Below are 19,196 nucleotides of genomic sequence, written 5' to 3'. Positions count from 1 at the left end.
GCTGAGTTCACCCGGGCCCGAATGAGGCCATTTAATCAATTCTAAACAGATATTTACACACTGAAGTCAGATATCAGGATATGCTCAGGAGGCAGAAAAGAGAAAATTCTAAAGAAAGTTGCCAGTCTGTGAGTTAATTATATCCATTTATTAAAAAATGATATTAATAATTACCTAAAAGATAATAGCAATAGAATACATTTTTTCCTTAGGATAATGATCTCTTTCAGCAAGATAAATACAGACTCAAGGATAAGATAAGCAATTAAAAATTCTCAAGGTAAAAACCAAGCCCCCCCCCAAAAAAAAGACAGAAAGAAAAGAAACAGACAACCATGCCTTTTCAACAAGCTGCAGGAATCATACATTTGTTAATTTCCTTTACGCTTCACTTGACCTTTTAATTCTATTCTATTTGGGGCAGGAATAATAAACAAATTGTATTGCACACTCTCACAAAGAGTAGATCCCTTGCTTTACTGTCTCTTGCCCCTGACGAAAAAGGACTGGGGTCCTTGTTCTTTTCAATAGATCCATAGATTGGGACCCACTCCTTCAGAAGAGGTTTGGTGTTCTTCCTCTGTTCACCAAAGCTTTCTGGATTTTAACCGTGTCACCCTCAAATCCCCTCTTCTTGCTTTTCCTGCTCAGAAGCTACTTGCAGATGAGTTCTTTCACACACAGTTCAGTCTCCTGTCCATCAGCATCACTGTGCATTACTGCATCCGTAAAACCGAGCCATGGGAATGCTTCACATGAAGCCACAGAACATGAAGTATGCAAACAGACATAGCACTCAGGATCTTCTCTAATCTACTCACACATGAATAGAGCAGACATAATCTTCCTATAGGCCTCTGGATGTCGTAGCTCATATTTGTACCATTTGTGTACAGTACCTTCAACTTTGAAGTAACCATCCCTAAGCAGGCCTATCATGTCATGCTGGCTGAAAAAAAAAAGAAATGTAAAATTCTTAGGGCTGATTTGTAAACTTTTGTCCTATTTTCTGGTCCATTACCTTGACAACATAGTATTAAACTTTATGACAGAATAGAAGATAGTTGAGCCATTAAATTCCCACAGACAAACTGTCCAGAACAGAGACTAAGGTCTTAACAAGAAAACATTTGCTGGTTGAAAACAAGTGGCTTCTTGATGACCAGAGGTTTTCAGCAACTTTCGATGGGTCACTTGTTTTTATCCATTTGATTGGCAAAGAGTTTAACGGCCATGAATCCAAGGAAGTGAACTCAGCATACCAACAACATTATCTACTCAACCAACATCAAATATTTGATGGACAGCCACTGAGGACAAAGCACTTCGTACCTTGAGAAGATAAGTCTCTCTGTCAAGGTACTCTTCAACAAATGAATCCAAGTGAATACCCGTTTTAACCCACTTCTCTGGGTATAATATAGACTGACAGGTTTGGTAGGCAAAAGGGGGCCTATCTACAAAATCTGCAAATAAGACAGCTTTGAAACCACCTACTGGTTCTTTAATAATCCCAGAGGCAACGGCACATAGAAATGGAACAGAATTCTGTAAGGGTTATGAAAAATTTTGGACACATCACTTGTTTAGAAGAACATCTCAATGAGACAGTATCTGTATTCATGTCTGCCCCCTAATATATGGACTCTTCTCAAAAGAATATGATTAGTAATTTCCTCTCTGATACATGGATAGTTCTCTGATAGATTATGACACGGAAAAAGAAGAACACTATCCTATTTTGTTTTCTATTGCTGTGATAAACACCGTGGCCAAAGTGATGTGAGGAATAAGGACTTTAATTCATCTTCTAGATCATAGTCCATCAGGAAAAGAAGTCAGGGTAGAAACTCAAGGAGGAACATAACCAAGAACCACAGCAGAAGCCATGGAGGAATGTTATTTACTGACTTCCTTCCCAGGGATTGCTCAGTCTGCTTTAATATATTACTCAGGACTAAAGATGGCATCACTCACAGTAGGCTGGGCCCTCATACATCAATCATTAATCAAAAAAGGCCCCACAGTCTTAACTCCAGGAAATCTAATGGGTACAATCTCTCAGTTAAAGTTCCCTCTCCCCAGATAACTCTAGCTTGTTATCAAGTTGACCAAAAGGGGGGGAAAGCACAATAAAACTCATCTGTAGGATGGCTTTATATTCGCAAGATTTTTTAACATCAAAGTTTATAATACTTGTTAAAAATAGCTATGCAAAAGAAGTGAGGTCAAATTTTTAAAAGTGTAGCTGTCAATGTCTTGCAACACAGTAAGCATTCAAGAAGAATGACCATTTTCCCTAATTCTACTCTTTAGAATCAAAGCATATATTAGTTAATAATGGAACAAGGACTTTTAGTAACTGTGTACTCTCTTCCTGTGAATTTGTACATATTATACTTATGGTCTATTTAATTACATAGAAACATAAAACTATGTATGATATTGTCTTATTTAATGCTTTAATCACACTACATACTGATTATACATTTAATCCTACTAAATAAACACTGTCCTTTATCTATGGTCCTTGAGCACAAGGTCCGTTGGCATCCTTTATATATTCATTTTTAAGGTGTATTTAAAGTTGTATTTGTATCTTTCTAATTATTAACTTGAATAACATCAGAAGCAGTAAATGATCAAACTATTACATCTACAGACTCAGTGCATCTATCCTTTGGTTTCAACCTTTGAGAGCAGGAACCAAGGTGTGTAGATAATCACTAGAGACTTAGTAGACTTAGTACAGCCAGGCTTCATAGTGAAGTTCTTCCAGCCTCATTCCCCACTATGGTGTTGATATTACTCATTTCAGAATTCCTAGAACCTGGGGTGTTGTCTTGCATAGAGATAAAACTCTATATATGCCTGGTGTATAAAAGAATAAACAACATAAATATTGGCAAATTTGACTCTCTGGGGTACAGCTCTATGAGTTAAGGTAGATACATTCATCCAGTCAAAAGGCAACTGTGGTTAAAGATTATCTAAACAGCTTCCATCAAGCATAGGCTAAGTGAGCTCTTCAGGGATAGTGGGACTTACGGATAATGCTGTGTTGTCCCAGGTCAGTTGCAAGGACTGAACTGCTCAGCATGGCAGACTGAAGTCCTACAGTCCAACAATAAATAGTATCTAAATCTCTGATTGTTCCTTGGGATGAGATAAGGATGCATTGTTGTTTGGGATTATTTTAGAATTTGCAAACATGAAAAAAAAAAAAACTATCGTTCTTATTGTTTCACTAGCTATAGGAGGTCTCAGTTGGAATTGGCCTACTTGTATAAAAAGCACTTAATCTTGTTATTACATTTATAATAGATTTTTCTTATAGTTTTATGAAGTTGAGGCTTTTCTGTTGTAGTGGTGACAAGGGCATTTTAGAGTAAAAATAATTCTACAATCATTCAACATGTTCAAAGACTTGTGTTTAAAAAGATATATAGGTAAGTAATACTTAAAAACTCCAGATCTCTTAGAGATACAGATATATGTGTAAGTAATTTGGTGATGCAGTAGAATTATAACTAGATACTGATAATTGGCAGTTAAGTTTTGTAGGGGCTAAGGAGATGGCTCAGAAGGTAAAGCACCTAATGACAGGAATAATGGAATTCAGATCCCCAGCACCTACAAGAATGCTTGTTGGACATAGCAGCCCATCTCTAATTCTAAATCTTCAGAACTCTGAAGGTGGATAACAGGGGAATCCCTGTAACCAGTTAGCTAGCTAGATCAGCCTATCAACAAGCTCTAGGTTCAATTGAGAACTTCTGCCTCAATAAGTAAAGAGAAGAGAGATTCAGGATGATGACCAGGCAGCCTCCGGCCTCCATATGTACAGTTCTCCATATGCAGCTGCACCCTCCCTCACTCATGTAAGACATGTGTAAGAAAGACCTTCGATATTACTTTTCGAGAAGCAAAACTTATCCCCATATTGTTCGTCTTGCATGTCGGATAAACAATGTTTTGTTGCTTTGACTATGTTGTTAGGAGGGTGCTCCTTTCAGGCGAGCCCCAGGGAAAGTCAAACAGACTGTCACTATTAAAAGACTCCTTAGGGATATTTTAAAATCTCAGTTGCTAGTCTTCCCTCATTGGATCCTTCCTATTTAAGCTCAAGAAATAATGAATCTTGTGTGGGAAATGCCAGACTATGGGTGACTCTGTTTGATGAACCCTTAACAGATTCTTGCCAAACAGGTGTTCTAACAGTATTTCTCTTACAACTAGTCATTGCAATTTTATTTCATTAGGAAGCAAAGAGGCAAACAGAAGTCTGTGGTTTTGGCTGAAGTCACAATGTTTACAATGACTGGAAATATTCTTTGGTTTGAATTCCAAATAATAAGAACTTAGTGTACTATGTGGTGTTGGGATTCTTACAATGAACCATCACTGCACCTTTTGTCTGTTCTGTTTTAGTCTCATCTAAATGATTCTCTACCTGTTACCATAGGCAATGCCCAGTTTGTAGAGTTGAGCTTAATTAAGAGGCACTTCTAACTCAAATTCCTGAATTCAAATTAGATAACAGCAACATAACAACCGCAATCCCTTTTATCTTCATCAATAGAGGATAAAAACACAAAAACACCCTGGTATAAAATGAGAAAGCAAAACCAGACACATTACTGACCTAGTAGTTACAGTATTAATTGTCTGTGTGTGATTTAGTAAGTAGCAAGCAGCTAGATCGACATCTGCTTCTACCAGTAAGTGGTTAGATGTCCTCACCCAGCTCACTTATTCCCTCCACAACTCTAATCACTTGTCATAAAAGAACCAAGCACTCTCTAAGGGTTTTATTATTTATTACAGGACATGATTTTTTTTATTTCCTTCTTTGCCAAATGCTGATAGTTTTATATGCCCTGATATTGTCTGAAGTGAAATAATTTTAGAATTGAGCTCATTTCTAACTTTTCCCTTCTCAGTCAAAGGTATGCTGGTCTCTTTGCTCAGTATGAGGAATCACGAAGGCAAATGGGTTAAGTTCTTCAATAGACAGTTCACCAAAGAAAACATACAAATATCTGATAGATACATGGCAAAAAAAATGGTCACTGTTACTCTTGGAAAATGCAAATTATAACCACAATAATATTCCATTCCACACTTGCTCATATGAACATTATCGAAAAGACAAACCTGCAATGAGGAGACAGCTCAGAGGGGAAAGTACTTACAAAAGCTTGAGGAGCTGAGTTAGAATACCTATAACCCGCAGAAAAGCAAGTTTCAGTAGAACATAGCTGGAATCCCAGTACTACAAGGAGATGGGGGGTGAGACAGAAGAATTCCCAGAAGCCTGCAAGCCAGTTAGTTTGGAAGGTGAAAGACCTTGCCCCAAATAAGGTGAAAGGCTAAAGCTGACACATGAAATTGTTCTCTACCGGTGTCCTGTCTTTACAGATGCACTGCGGCCCACACTCAAACACAAAAACATGTACACACACACACACACACACACACACACACACACACACACACACACGCTGTTTTAAAAAGAGACAAAGTTAACAACAACAACAAAACTTTACACACTGTTGGCAGGAAAGCAATAGAGTACCACTGCTATGGCAAATGACAAGAAAGTTCATCGAGAAATAAAAAGAAGAACCCATAAGCCTAGCTCTGGACATTTATCAAAATAAGAAATCAGTTCAATTCTAGCATCTCAAGGAAATATTTGCACTCTTCAATTCACTGTTACACAATTAAAAGTAGCAAAGGTGTGGTACTAACATTAATATTCAATTACACATGAACAAATAAAGAGAGCATAGCATGAAGGCACAGTATTGTTCAGCTTTCAAATGAAGGAAAGTCTCCATATGCAATGGCATTTAACATCTAAACCTTAGAGGCACCATTCTAAGCGAAATAAGCAAATCAGAGAACAAATACTTCATGTGTCTACTCATATGAGATATTTAAAATAGTCGAAGTCATATAATAGAGAATGGGATGGTAGATGCCAGGGACTGGGGAAGGATGAATGAGGAATTACTGACCAACAACCAGAAAGCAGTAGAGAAAGTCAGTACAATGCACCATATTTTTGAAAGGTTTAGAAGACTTTCTGACTGGGTGGTCACTTAATTCTCAAATGCAAGGAGGGGGTTCCCTGGTTAAGGCAGTGAGTGTTATCACATGCATTTCCTAACTACAATGGCATTCTCTGGAGGCTTACCAGACCCTGGATACACAGGTCAGCAGACAACAGTTGTTACCCTAGAGAGGCTGTATCAGCTGCTGATTCCTTCCTCAGGTCCTCTGGGAGTCAGTGGTGATTTCCTAAAGCACAGCAGACAACCTTCTCTTTCTGTAAGCCTGATAAACAAGCTCCAAAGCTTTTAAATGAAAAAGAACCTATTTTCCAAAGTTTTCATGGAAAATGCTTCCAGATTTCACTAGTATTTAATCTATATTTATTCTTAGAAGCATTCATCTATTCATTCATTCTTTGATTCATTTATTGTAGTACTGGGAGTTGAACCTATGGTCTGGCACATGGTAGGCAAATTCTCTACCATGAGCTACAACCCCAGCCAAGTTGGACTAGAACTTATGTAATAACCACAGTTCAGTCAAAGGCAAAGCTCAGTGGGAGAGTGCTTATAAGACAGACATGCACAAGAATCAAAATACCACAAAAAAAGATACATCCCATCAGTTCAGAAAAGCCTTTATAATTTTCTTTCACTGAAAAATTATGTCTTTAGAAATATACATGTATCCTTTTAATTCTTTTAAATTAAAATATAATTATATCATTTCCCCCTTCCATTTCCCTCTTTTCCAAGAATAATTGTATTATATTCTGAAGCCATATATTTGCAACAAGTTTATTCATGAACCAAAAAAGGAGAGAAGGATGCAGTTACTGAAATCATAGATTGATCCTTGTTTAGGGAAATGGAATATATTTGATAAACAGGCAATCAGCTTGATAAGCAAATGTGCACCTGCTTTTTCCTCACCACTACCCTGGAGCTCATGAAGATTCAGGAGCACACATACTACATAGTACCCAATAAATATATGAACTTTGTGGGCAATGCTATTGTTATATGTTTACAACTGTTTATAAGACAACCCAATTAGTGATACCCAGTTCCCAAAGTTTCATGACTAGAAGAAAAGTGGTTACTGTTATCAACTTATAATATGTAATCATGTATTATATAAATGGAATACAGGTAGGTCAGAATCTACTCATAAGTAGTGGTGTGGGAGGAGAGAACATGCTGGCTTGGGAATAAAGAGGGGTCAATTTAGGGCATGCATAAAATATCCTGGATGTACCTAGTATTCCTTTCTCAAATAGATACATCTAAATTATAGTACTTTTAATTCCATTTACTTTATTAAGATAATTAGAAGCAGGTCTGACTTTTAAAAATTAGTTCACAGATGTTCAAATGAGTTCCTGATTTTAGAGACACCAGCAGACAATGAGGAAAAGAAAGAGGTGACAGGGAGGTAAAATAAGGGGACAATAGAAAAGGAATCTACTGTAATGCAGTAAGCCAAGCTCCAGTCACTGAGCTGCAAGCAGTCAGGAATGATGAAACATCACTGGCCCAGCCTCCACTAGGAGACTTGCCTGTTGTATGTCATCTAGTTAAAGATGCTCCCGGTAAAATGTCCCATCGTGGGTTTCTGACAATATTTATATTTTCCCCGCAATTCTCAAAATTCAGAGGAATGGTTGTGATCTGATTAAATCTCACTGTGAAAAAAAAAATACTTTTAAAATTGGAGATGTCTGCAGAGAAACAGTATTTGTTGGGCATGACGGGACACATGCATGCATAGGGGTTGTGAGTGCATGCTCAAACCTATGGGATCCTACCTGCCAAAATCCCAGAGTGAAAGGGGAGAGGACTCTTGAAGGAACACCTCTAGCAGAGGAGTTTTGGCAATTGATGGCTGATGGCAGAGTGAGAATCAGCTTTCTTCAGAGATGTGTTCCTGGAGGGGCTACACACACCCCACTCCTGTGGGTGGTTGTATACCCATGCCCTTATAGGCAACACTAAGTGGACTTCGTGGGGTAAAATAAAAGCTCATGAAGTAAAAGGGCAAAGCATCAGGGAGATGGGGAGAAACTGGAGAGGAGTGACTAGGCTGTGCCTTGATCAAAGCACATTATCAAAATGTATGAAATTCTCAAAGAGAATCCAACTGTCCTATCTGGGGCATTAATCTCAGGTGAAGCAATTGGACTCCTTGAGGTTTTATAGGGAAGTGACATTCCTACTTGTTAATTTTTTGTGAAAAGTGCTGGAGCTATTTGTCAAAAGTTTGCATCTGAAGAAAACTGACACAATAATAATAATTGCAATTTGGAATATTTATAAAGTTGCTAAAAAAGAAAGGAAGGAGAAACATCACATTGAGCTCCAATGGAGCTTTAGATAGCCCTATCAAAAGAGTTATTTTATAAGTATTATTAAGGTAGTCAAGGGCCAACTTCAATAAATGAGCAGTTGGATTTTATTGTTGGTCAGGGCAAGGGATTATGAAGGATGAGTGAGTTCTGGAGATCTAGAGAGATATCATGCTGGCTACACTAATAATTCAATACTATGTGTAATATTGAACATAGCCCAGGATAGCCTTGAATTTTTGGAGATCCTTTTGCCTTAGCTTTCCAAGTGCTAAGACAGGAGTGTCATGTTTTCCAGGCCAGTATAGATGACATAAGTAGACCCTCTCCAAGAAGGAGAAAATAAGAATGAAAGAAAGGAAGATGGGGGATGGAGGGAGGGGGACGAGGTAAAAAGGATGGGGGAGAGAAGGAAGGAGGAAGAGACAGAAAGACAGCAGGGAGGGAGGGAGGGAGGGAGGGAGGGAGGAAGGGAGGGAGGGAGGGGAAAGAAAGGGAAGGAGGAAAGAAGGGAGGGAGAAGGGAAAAGGAAAAGAAAAGGACTGTAAATGGCCAGGAAAAATAGAGAACAAGCAAATACTAGGGGTAGAGAGGTTTAAATGTCACATTTTGCCTGCTTTATTCAAAGCTTTTCTTGGTGTTCCCATCGTAGTTATAAAAGAGCACTGAAATGAATATCCTGTTTCTACACTTGTAAACCAATTACTCAGCTGTGTTCAAATGATAATAATGGTACCAGTTACTGAATTTTTTGTCAGGCTTTCAGCTAATAATGAGGATGTACTCTCTCTAGCTCATGATACTCAGTGTAAGTCTTTGATGTGGATAATGACATTATAACCAAAGAAACGGAGGCAGAGATTGCCTGCTTGCCCAAGGCTGTGTGGTAGCAAACAATGGAAGTAGGAAGTGAAACCATGTACTTTGCTCATCTGCTCACACAGATTCCTCAATTCAACAGTTAAACTTCAAGCTTCACCTAACGTGACTTCAGCTTTATTATCTCTTACATTAGAAGATGCCGAACTCTGATCAAGCTGAGCCTGGCTACTTCTCATACATATTATTATTATTATTATTATTATTATTATTATTATTATTAATTGTCATTGTTGTTGTTATCTGGCTGTGTACGTGTGTGTGTGTGTGTGTGTGTGTGTGTGTGTGTGTGTGTGTGTGTGTGTGAATATGGACAAACAGATGCTATGGTATGCATGTAAAAATCTGAGAACAACGTTAAGCATAGGATTTCATCCACTTACTACCTTGAGATGGGGTCTTTTGCGGTTGTTTGGTGCTCGGGGCAGTGGTGGTTCTGGTGCTGGTAGTGCAGTGGTGGTGGTGTGGTGGTGGTGGTGATGGTTGGTTGGTTTCTCTACTGAATAAAGCAGACCAGATTTCTCCAGGGATTCTCCTGTCCTGGCCCTCCTTCTCCCCGTAGAAGCACTAGGATTACAAGCCTGCTCTACTGAGGCAGGCATGGTGTGAATTCTAGAGTTTCAAACCCAAATCTTCATGCTTGCAGGAAAAGCACTTTACCCACTGAGCCATCTCCTCAGCTCCACATTCTCACCTTTTTACAACCCTACAAATGTCACTCCCTCAATGTGAAAATGCAGTCGCGTATCAAGGATTGCATACCACCTTAAAACACATATATGAACATGTATTAATTGCAAATGTTAATATTTGTTAACCAGTTACTATGTGGTAAGAACTCTGTTTCTCTAGTTGTATAACTGTAGGTACTAATACATATAAGAACCATTGATCCCATGAAACCTGAGGAAACAAAATCATGGGGAGGATAAACAAAACACACAACCTTATATCCAAGTCTGACTCCTGACTCCAAAAAGCAGGCTTTGAAATACAGACTCCAGCTGCATCTATTTGTAGAAGTGAGCTAATAAAGGCAAAGACTTCCAAAATTAGTGTCCATTTTAGGACTTATGGCTATAGATGCCCTAGGAGCATCCTTGCTCTCTCCCTGCACTCTCCCCACACCCAAGCACCACTCTACTAAAGTGCTCATTATTCTTGCCAATGGGTAGGTTAACACAGAAGCAGACATTGCCCAAGAGCTAGGGTGTAGGGAGTCCTCTCCTGTACAGCTTTTCCAAAAATAGCCCAAGGTGGAAATGCCTCCATCCCCTCACCTTGGAATGAGGACTGTGGAAAATGCTGTGGTTTGTGGAACATATTGAAACCAGCCATTTGTTCGGTCTCCTCGAGGATTTTAAAGCACCTGGAAATTGTGAAATAGGACAAATGTTTGAAAATGAGACTATTCCTGGGAGACATCTTAGATTCCCTGTTACATTGCTAGTAGCCAGTCTGAGAAATGTGTACCTAAATTAAAGAGAGTTATTCAAGCATAGGAGAGCCAGAAACATTAGTAAATCTGATTTTGGTTCTAAACATGGGCAAAGACTGGAGTCAGCAAAATTTGAGACCACTTCTAATTTTATCTGACCCATTTGATTATATGTTGCTACTTCTGACAATTGTCAGTGCCTGTGGCATCAAAAAGATCTAGCATAGTATCCAGAGAAAATGCAACTAATAGGGGCTCAAGGTCAAAGACCTAAGTTCAAGTTCAGAATGAGCTTAAGGAGGTTAACCGGTCTCTAGGAGGCTTGTTTTCAGACTCACAACAGGGATGGACGGGCCTACTGATCTTACACTACTGGTGTAAGCACGTTTGAAATATTATCAATGTTTGTAAAATCTGAACCATGAAATGCATTAACTTATGTCAGAGAACCGTTATAGCCAAGGTGAAGACAATATTTGATTAAAAAAAACTATTATTATAAAACAAGAAAGGGTTTTTTTTCTATTTGCATTTTATCTTAGTTCCATTCATTTATTTGACACATATTTAATGAGTAACTCTATGCAAGACTGCCATGAATATAGTAGCAAACAAGTCAAATAAGACATCGGAGAGGAGCGGATGAGGCGGGAGTAGTCAAAGGATATGAAAGCAAGTAAATGCATTGTGTCAGAGGATGAGAAGTGCTATTAAAGTAATGAGTACAAAAGAGATTTCTGCACAGAGACTAGTGATACACACACACAGAATTGTCATTATGAAACCCACTGTTTTGTATGCTGAAGCAATTCATTTCTAAAAAGAGCTTTCTGATAGAACGAACACATGGGCTAGGATTATTATAATCATAAGCACTCTTTAGTCCAGAAGAAATAATAATGAAAAAGGAAATATTCCAGGAAAAAAAAAACACCAGTAACTGAAAATCCAAAGTGATTTTGGTGCACCCAGAGCAGGAGAAAGTACACCCAAGGACAGTATCACAATGAAGGAGGAGACTGTTTCTAGTAGAGTGGACAAGGTAAGTGTGGGAGGAGTCTTCGGGCTATGGTAAGAAATCTGGATTTCTTCTAACCCAACAAAGGAGGAACTGTTCAGGGTTTCTTAAAACAGTGATGCAATCCTCAGTTCTCCAGGTGAGGACATTGACTAAAGTCAATGAGAAGGGCAGAGCTTTTGCATCGTGACACTGGTTTTTATTTGTTTGTTTGGTTGGTTGGTTGGCTGGTTGGTTGGTTTTTCTGTTATGAGGGACAGGTAATATTTGACTTTAAGAAAGTTCCTCCTGGGGTCTAAAGAGATGTTTAAGAGCATGACTCTTCTGGAGGACCCAAATTTGGTTTCCAGCACCCATATTAGGTGGCTCACAACGACCTGTCACTCCAGTTCCAGGGGATCCAGTGGCCTCTTCTGGCCTCCAGAGGTACCTGCGTATGTGTGGCATATACTCCTAGAGACACACTCATAAATATAAAATACTAAAAAAAAAAAAAAAAAAAAAAACAAAAAACAAAACAAAACAAAAAAAAACTCTGAAAACAGAAAGCTTTTCTATGGAAGGCACCAGAATCCCAAACTGAGATTGTGTTCTGCTCGACTGCACCCACCATTTTTTCTCCTGCGCAGATGGCATTACACACTCCTTGCTTTCAGAATTCTCACTATGAAGGCACACTTGCCTTGTCCATGTCACCAGCAAAACCTAAGGGCCTTTTGTCCTCATCTCTACCTATCTCCATCACAGTATCCTCAATCCTATTAACTCCTTCCCAGATGAAATTGAAATGGCCGCTAATTGTTCTCTTTGCTTTCAACCTTGGCCCTCTTCAGTCTGCTTTGAATACAGCACCTGCAGAGCCTGTTAAGTGGAACTCCGATGATGTTACTCCTCCGTCCCAAATCCTTCATTGCTCTCCCATCCCGAAGTCAGAATCAAATGCCCCAATCACATGCCCACGAGGCCTGACACTGTTTAGCCCATTCCCCCAAAGTCCACATTTGCTCATTTACTCTTCCCAGCCTCATGGATGTTCCTGCTGATCCTTGAACAGTCCTAGCCACTAATATCAGGCCTTTGCTTTTCCCAATTCTCCTAGACAAAATACATTATTTAGATGTCAGGTGACCCTCTCTCGTGCCTCTTTCAAAATTTTCTGATGTTTCATCCTCTCATTGGGGTCTTCCTTGGTCACCCTTTCTACCGAGGCAGTAGCTCCCAACAGTTTCTTTCTGAAGCTTCTACTCAAGGCTTCTCCACACCATTCATTTCAGGTTATTTTCCAAACTACAACGTAAGTTCCCTAAGGGCAAGGCTGTCTGTCTCTTTCATTGCTGCATTCCCAGGGCCATAGAATTACTTATGGCATAAACAAGGAATCTGAACTTCACACACACTTCCTAAGTGCCATGCTACTACACACACACACACACACACACACACACACACACACACACACAAACACACACACACAAATTACCTTAGAGCAGCAGTTCTCAACCTTCCTATTGCTGCAACCCCTTAATTTGGTTCCTCATGATGTGGTGACCCCCAACCATAAAATTATTTCTGTTGCTACTTCATAACTATAATTTTGCTACTGTTATGAATCATAATATAAATATTTTTGGAGACAGAGGTTTGCCAGGGGTTACAACCCACAGGTTGAGAACCACTGCCTTAGAAGGTAGATCATAATAATCATTGTAATGATGGTGGATTTTTTTTTTATTTCACAGGAGCCCATAACTGAGAGACTTTTGATTTTAAAGAGACATTGAATATTTTAAAAAGACTTAAAGTGTTTGAATTTTTGAAGGCTATAAGACTTTAAAAGCTATATTGTTTTTATATTATGATAGTAATGGTAACATGATATCTTGGAGGTAAACAAAAGTGAAAGATTACGGTTTAATAATGAAATCTCTGTCGAGTTGAGAATGGCCAAAGTAGTCACAAGCCACAGAGAAGAGATAAATCCTAACTCTTAATATCAGAGTAGAGTTGAGAATGGCCAAAGTAGTCACAAGCCACAGAGAAGAGATAAATCCTAACTCTTAATATCAGAGTAGCTGGCCTCACTGCCAAAGAGCATTGAGATTGGGAGAACAACGTTTTGTGGACATTTTAAAAAAATTATAACATCAAAGAAACTAGGATAATCATTAATAACATAACTCAACTCCCACAATATCCCTATATGGAGGCATAATCCCACATTTGGGATAAGAAGAAAATGAACTGCAGGGAGATGAATTGATTTGCTCAAGATCAGACTGTTGACATTTACTGTTGCTGAGACACAAACTAATATAGAACTGACTCCATAGGGCATGCTCGTCAGAATAAATCATCCCCAGGGCTCAAGGATGAAATACTAAGCAAGCTCAATAAATAATAGGATGTGGAAGTGGAGGAATATTCCAGAAAGCAGAAGGCATAAAAGAGGGAAATAGATAAGAAAATAAAAATTAAAATGAATGAGGGAAGCAGGCATCATAGTAATTCCTTCCAGTGTTGGGGTGCCACTGTGAATTGGGTCATCTGAGGAGATGTGGAGATTATAGCCAATATCATATATGTTGTTCCTCCTATGTCAACACAAAACAAATATTTAAAACTATAATAAAAATTAAATAATTCTATTTATTTATTGTATATTCTACTTTAAGTAGAATCCAATTTCGACATTCCCCATTTTATTCCTTAAAAAGAATATTTAGTACATATTAATTCAAGCCAGATTTGCTGTTTTTTATCCTAAATAGCCTCCATATATTGATTCAGTAAATGGTATGGTTTTTGTTTATTTAAAATAATCCCTGGGACTATATTCAGTGCCCTTCAATAATCCACTCACAAGCCAAGACTCACAAATCCTACTCTGTATGGAAGAACTCACATTATGTCAGTCCTCTGAACATTATGATAGAAAATGGAAAACTGGACTAGTGGGCATGAAACTTGATGAAGAACAAATAGGCGTTACCTGACCTCTGTGACAAAGCAGTGTCACTTATTACACATCACCATGTACTTGGCAAGGGATCACACTGCCCTTGATTGAAGATCAGAATCCTGACTCTGATCCACCGAGCCCTGGAGGCTCCACTCCCCACTGGGCTCTCAATTACATCTCATCTACCACTCCCTTTGTGCTCCTCCCTTCAAGCTAGGAATCCTAGGTCTCACTATGTAACTCAGGTCTGCTGTCAACTCATGAGCCTCCTGCATCAGCCTCCCAAATGCCCCAATTGTAGGTGTGCACCACATCTGGTATTGGACATGTCACATGTCCTCTATCACAATACCTTTACAGATGTTAGGCCTTTCCTAGAGTATGTTGACATCCTCTTCATGTATCATTAATGCTTGTATTTTAATCTCATGGTAATCACTGATTTCTCCATCCCCTCATTATATTTAAAATTTATATTTAGTAAGTCCTGAGAGTCTTTAATCTTTCTACTGGATGATAAGCTTCTGGAGGACAAAGACTGCATATTTTCTTTACAGCCTCAGCACCCATCACAGTGACTAACCCATATTCAGCTACTTATTAAATAATAAATAAGTGCATGAATGTAAAAATGAATTTTTAAACCACAGTTCAGGTTTATGAGTATCTCAGTCAGCTCATTATACAATATTTGTCATTGTCTGTTCACATCTAAAGCTTTCTCAATTACATTCAAGGTTCCTAATCTGATGATAAGACAAATTAATAGTAATAATTTAACAAAAACATATGTAATTTTCAGCCTTCAAGAAGCCTCATCACTACTACAATTCATTTGAACCTCAAAACCACCCCAAAAGGGAATTTGCTGTTACCTCCATCTTTCCTGATAAAGAACCTAAACTCAAGATGACAGAAACTTAAGGCGGGAATTCCCACCACCCAAGAGGCCCAGGCAGTCGTGACTAGGGAAGGCAAACAACTAGCAACTGCCCCATTGACTGAGGGTACATTGAGAAAGATACCTGAAAATCAATGTACCTTTCCAGCTCCAAGTAAAAATATATGTTTAATTCATTAAAAGGATTTACTCTGTTAAAATTGAGATATATCTGATCACATATCAATCTGCCTAGAAAGTATTTAATAAATCAGTGTAATGTGGGATAGAGAGCTGGAACAATGGGTACAGTGCTTGCTAGACAAGCAAGTAACTGAGTTCAGATCCCAGCTCACACATGAAAGTTGAGCATATCTATTACTCAATATGGGTGGAGGAGGACAGAGATGGGCAGAACCCTAAAACTCAGTGGCTATACAGTCTTGACAAGCTTCGGATTCAGTGAAAGACTCTACATCAAAAAAATAAGGTGGAGAATAATAAATGTTGATACCTGACTTTAACATTTGGTCTCTGTATGTGCAGGCACGGATGTATATGTACACACACACACACACACACACACACACACACACACACACACACACTACGCATACACAAAAACTGGCAAAGACAAGAAGTTCAATTCTATACAATTGACTCCACAACCTTCACCAGTTTCTACTTTATGTTCCTGTTTTGTGCATATTCTTTCTATCTTACAAGTTCTTACTGGCCTCAGTCTTCAGATCAGGATGAACTTGAGCTCACAGATAACCTACATCTTCTTCCTGAGGGCTAGGATTAAAGGTGTGCACCACTGTGCATGGCTCATATCAGCTCTTAATGTATCCAGTGTTTACCTCTATTCTCAGTACTGAAACAGATCTCTGAAGCAACTATGGCTTAACCCAACACTGTAATTCACACTTAAGAACCTTATAGATAATTTGCCCCCATCCTCTCTTTTAACTAAAGCCATTGGATATCTATCATTCCCCAAAAGTAGATAGTGAGGGGTTAAAAGATTTTATGTGCCAGGAATTGGAATTCTGAGTCCATCAAAGTAAGAATCATTGGCAACTTTCTATGCTTTGGTTAGAAGACCTCAAAAAAACTACGTAACATAAACAAATCAATATTCATAAACAAATTCCTCTTCATCTTGAATTTGGGCTAAAATAACCCTTGAATTTGGGTTAAGGTTACCTAGGATATTTTAGTGCCCTTGGCTCTGTGCTAAGAACAAAAATAAACCATCTCTGGAGAGAAAAAAAAATCTGAGATATCACTTTACAGTGACATTTTCTTCAAGTTGGTGTGTAATTCAATAAGAAATAAACTACCCAAAAGAAGAGAAAAGACAGCAGATAAAAAGAAGATCTTTTGAAAGACGATATAAACAAACCCTCAGGAAACCCAAATATTAAAGTCATTAGACACAGACTATTTTTAAAATATTCAAAGTGTTAATATACACAACTAAAAATCTTTACTGAGAACTGGAAATCGTTAGACAGAAATAAATGAAAAATATAGATCTGTAAAACACAGCCATCAAAATTAAGAATTAAATGAGTGATTTTTAAAATGTAATAAACCTGGTTGAAGAAAGAGTTAGTGAAGTGGAACGTATAGGTTAGAAGTGGGGGGTGGGCTGGGAAGAAGGTGAGGGGGGCAGGAGTGGGGAGAACAAGGGAATCCATGGCTGATATGTAGAACTGAATTGTATTGCAAAATAAAAAATAAATAAATAAATGTCATCAATGTTATCCTAAGAATATATATGTATAATATATTATATAAATAAACTTTCCACCGGGAAAAAAAAAAGAAAATACCCAACATAGTACATGAAGGAACAAAGGGCTTTAAAAAATAGAGAACAAAACAATTTAGTCATACTAGAGTATTATGGAATAAGATGAAACTCTAAATAGATTTCAAAGGCATAAAACAACCTTATTGAAGAGGGTGAAGAAAAGAGATTCCGAGCTAAGTGACACTAAAAAGGACACAACTCCAAGACGAAAAGCTAAAGAAACTGTACAGAAGCACACTCTGGTCCTTGGTATTTGTGAATGCTCGCGATGAAAATGGAAACATGTGTCCATCACAACGTAGAAACACTTTTCTTACTGTTAGAGGATGAATCTACAGAAAACCAAAGGCAAGGGGCTAGACTGATTCACATGCTAATGAACCACGAGTTAGAGATATTGGTACCAACTTATATTTCCCTTAATGTAGATAAAAATTACTGCATTGTCTATGTACCATTACTTCATGTACCACACATTATTTGTAAATATGTATATACACATGAGTTAGTTTACACAAGTGTTTAGCAGTTTAAAATTCTAGAAGCAACATCACGATAGTAGTAATGAACATTAGTAGCACCCAGGTCTTAATTTACAATGCTGTTATCCAGTAACAGAAACCAGGGGTACTCTAAGCAATGACTTAGTGTACATCTGGTGTAAGGCATAATAAAAAACAAACCTGAGCACTGGGATTGCAGACAGAGCATCACACCTGCAAGGCTTTGTAGATCAACATTAAGTGTCTTCCTCCGAATTATCAAACAATGCAGAAGACAAGGCTAATTATATGTGAAAGGAACAAAGCCACCAACAGCAAGAGCTACCAACGGCTAAAGTTGGAGCAAGCTGAGTTACAAATAAAATGGTACCTCATTATTTCCCAAAGGGTAAGACAAATTCCTACAATAAATAAATTACTGAGTAAATAAATAAGTAGTGGAGAAAAAACTAAATTATTCCATTCAAGAAAAAAATCCAAGTAACATATGTGGACACTCTGCCTTTGAGGAGCAAGCTACTCCTCATTACTGAGGTATGGCCTAGACATCTGATTAGAGACAAGAGATAACAATATGGGAAAGGAAGAAATAATAACTTTATACTGAATAAACCTGACAACTGCTTTAGCAAATGACTAAGATCTATATCTAGTTTGACAAACCCTAAGTCATGCTGATAATGTATACTCTTGACACAATGCAAAGATATTGCATTCTACTTCTGTAGTCTTTTCCCCCAAAGCCTATCCTCCATCTAATCACAAAAAAAAAAAAAAATGCCAACAAAGAGGAGACAAAGAAGACAAGACAAATGTGGCATTGTACTTTGAATAGGACCTTATACAGAAATAAAGATAATGGGTAAACAGTGAGGAACTCCGGGTAAATTCTGGATTTTAGTTAATAGAGTATTAATAATGCTTCACTGAAGAATATCAGCTGCACTAAATATTTATAATGGTCAGTGAGACATATGCAACTAAAATATGTAGCAACAGCAATATTAATTGGGAAGTTGCAAGTGTTATTAAAGTGAAGAACTATATAATAGTTTATAGTCTGTATTATTTATCCAATAACAATAATGTTTGATATGCTGAAATATTTTATCCTTTGGTACAAAAAAGCCATGAACTAGCCATTAATAAGAATTAATATTTTTTTTGTGAACTAGACTAACATGATCCCTCTCTGTAAACCAAGGTGTTGATTGTCCCTAGATAACTAAGGACTGCCTAGGCTTAGAGAAGTGCTATCAATGTGTCTTGCTTTAACATAGCTTCAGATTTGAA

The 19,196-nt window shown here is 38.0% G+C and overlaps 1 protein-coding gene across 4 annotated transcripts in view; it reads right to left on the bottom strand.

Moving 5' to 3' along the window:
- Kctd16 (potassium channel tetramerization domain containing 16) overlaps positions 1–19,196 on the bottom strand; it is a 293,096-nt gene that overhangs the window by 233,638 nt on the left and 40,262 nt on the right. The window contains exon 3 of one of the 4 annotated variants that reach the window (XM_052742086.1): positions 10,564–10,652. The exons of the other annotated variants lie outside the window; for them this stretch is intronic. Within the exon in view, the coding sequence (XP_052598046.1) occupies positions 10,564–10,652 (89 nt within the window). The remainder of the gene's footprint in view (positions 1–10,563; positions 10,653–19,196) is intronic. 4 annotated transcript variants of the gene reach the window in all.

The sequence above is a fragment of the Peromyscus californicus genome, unplaced genomic scaffold, assembly GCF_007827085.1.
Source record: "Peromyscus californicus insignis strain IS unplaced genomic scaffold, ASM782708v3 Scaffold_17__1_contigs__length_78620276, whole genome shotgun sequence".
Classification (NCBI taxonomy): Eukaryota; Metazoa; Chordata; class Mammalia; order Rodentia; family Cricetidae; genus Peromyscus; species Peromyscus californicus.
The sequence above is the reverse complement of the archived record's forward strand: the minus strand, read 5'-3'. Positions and strand labels throughout refer to the sequence as shown.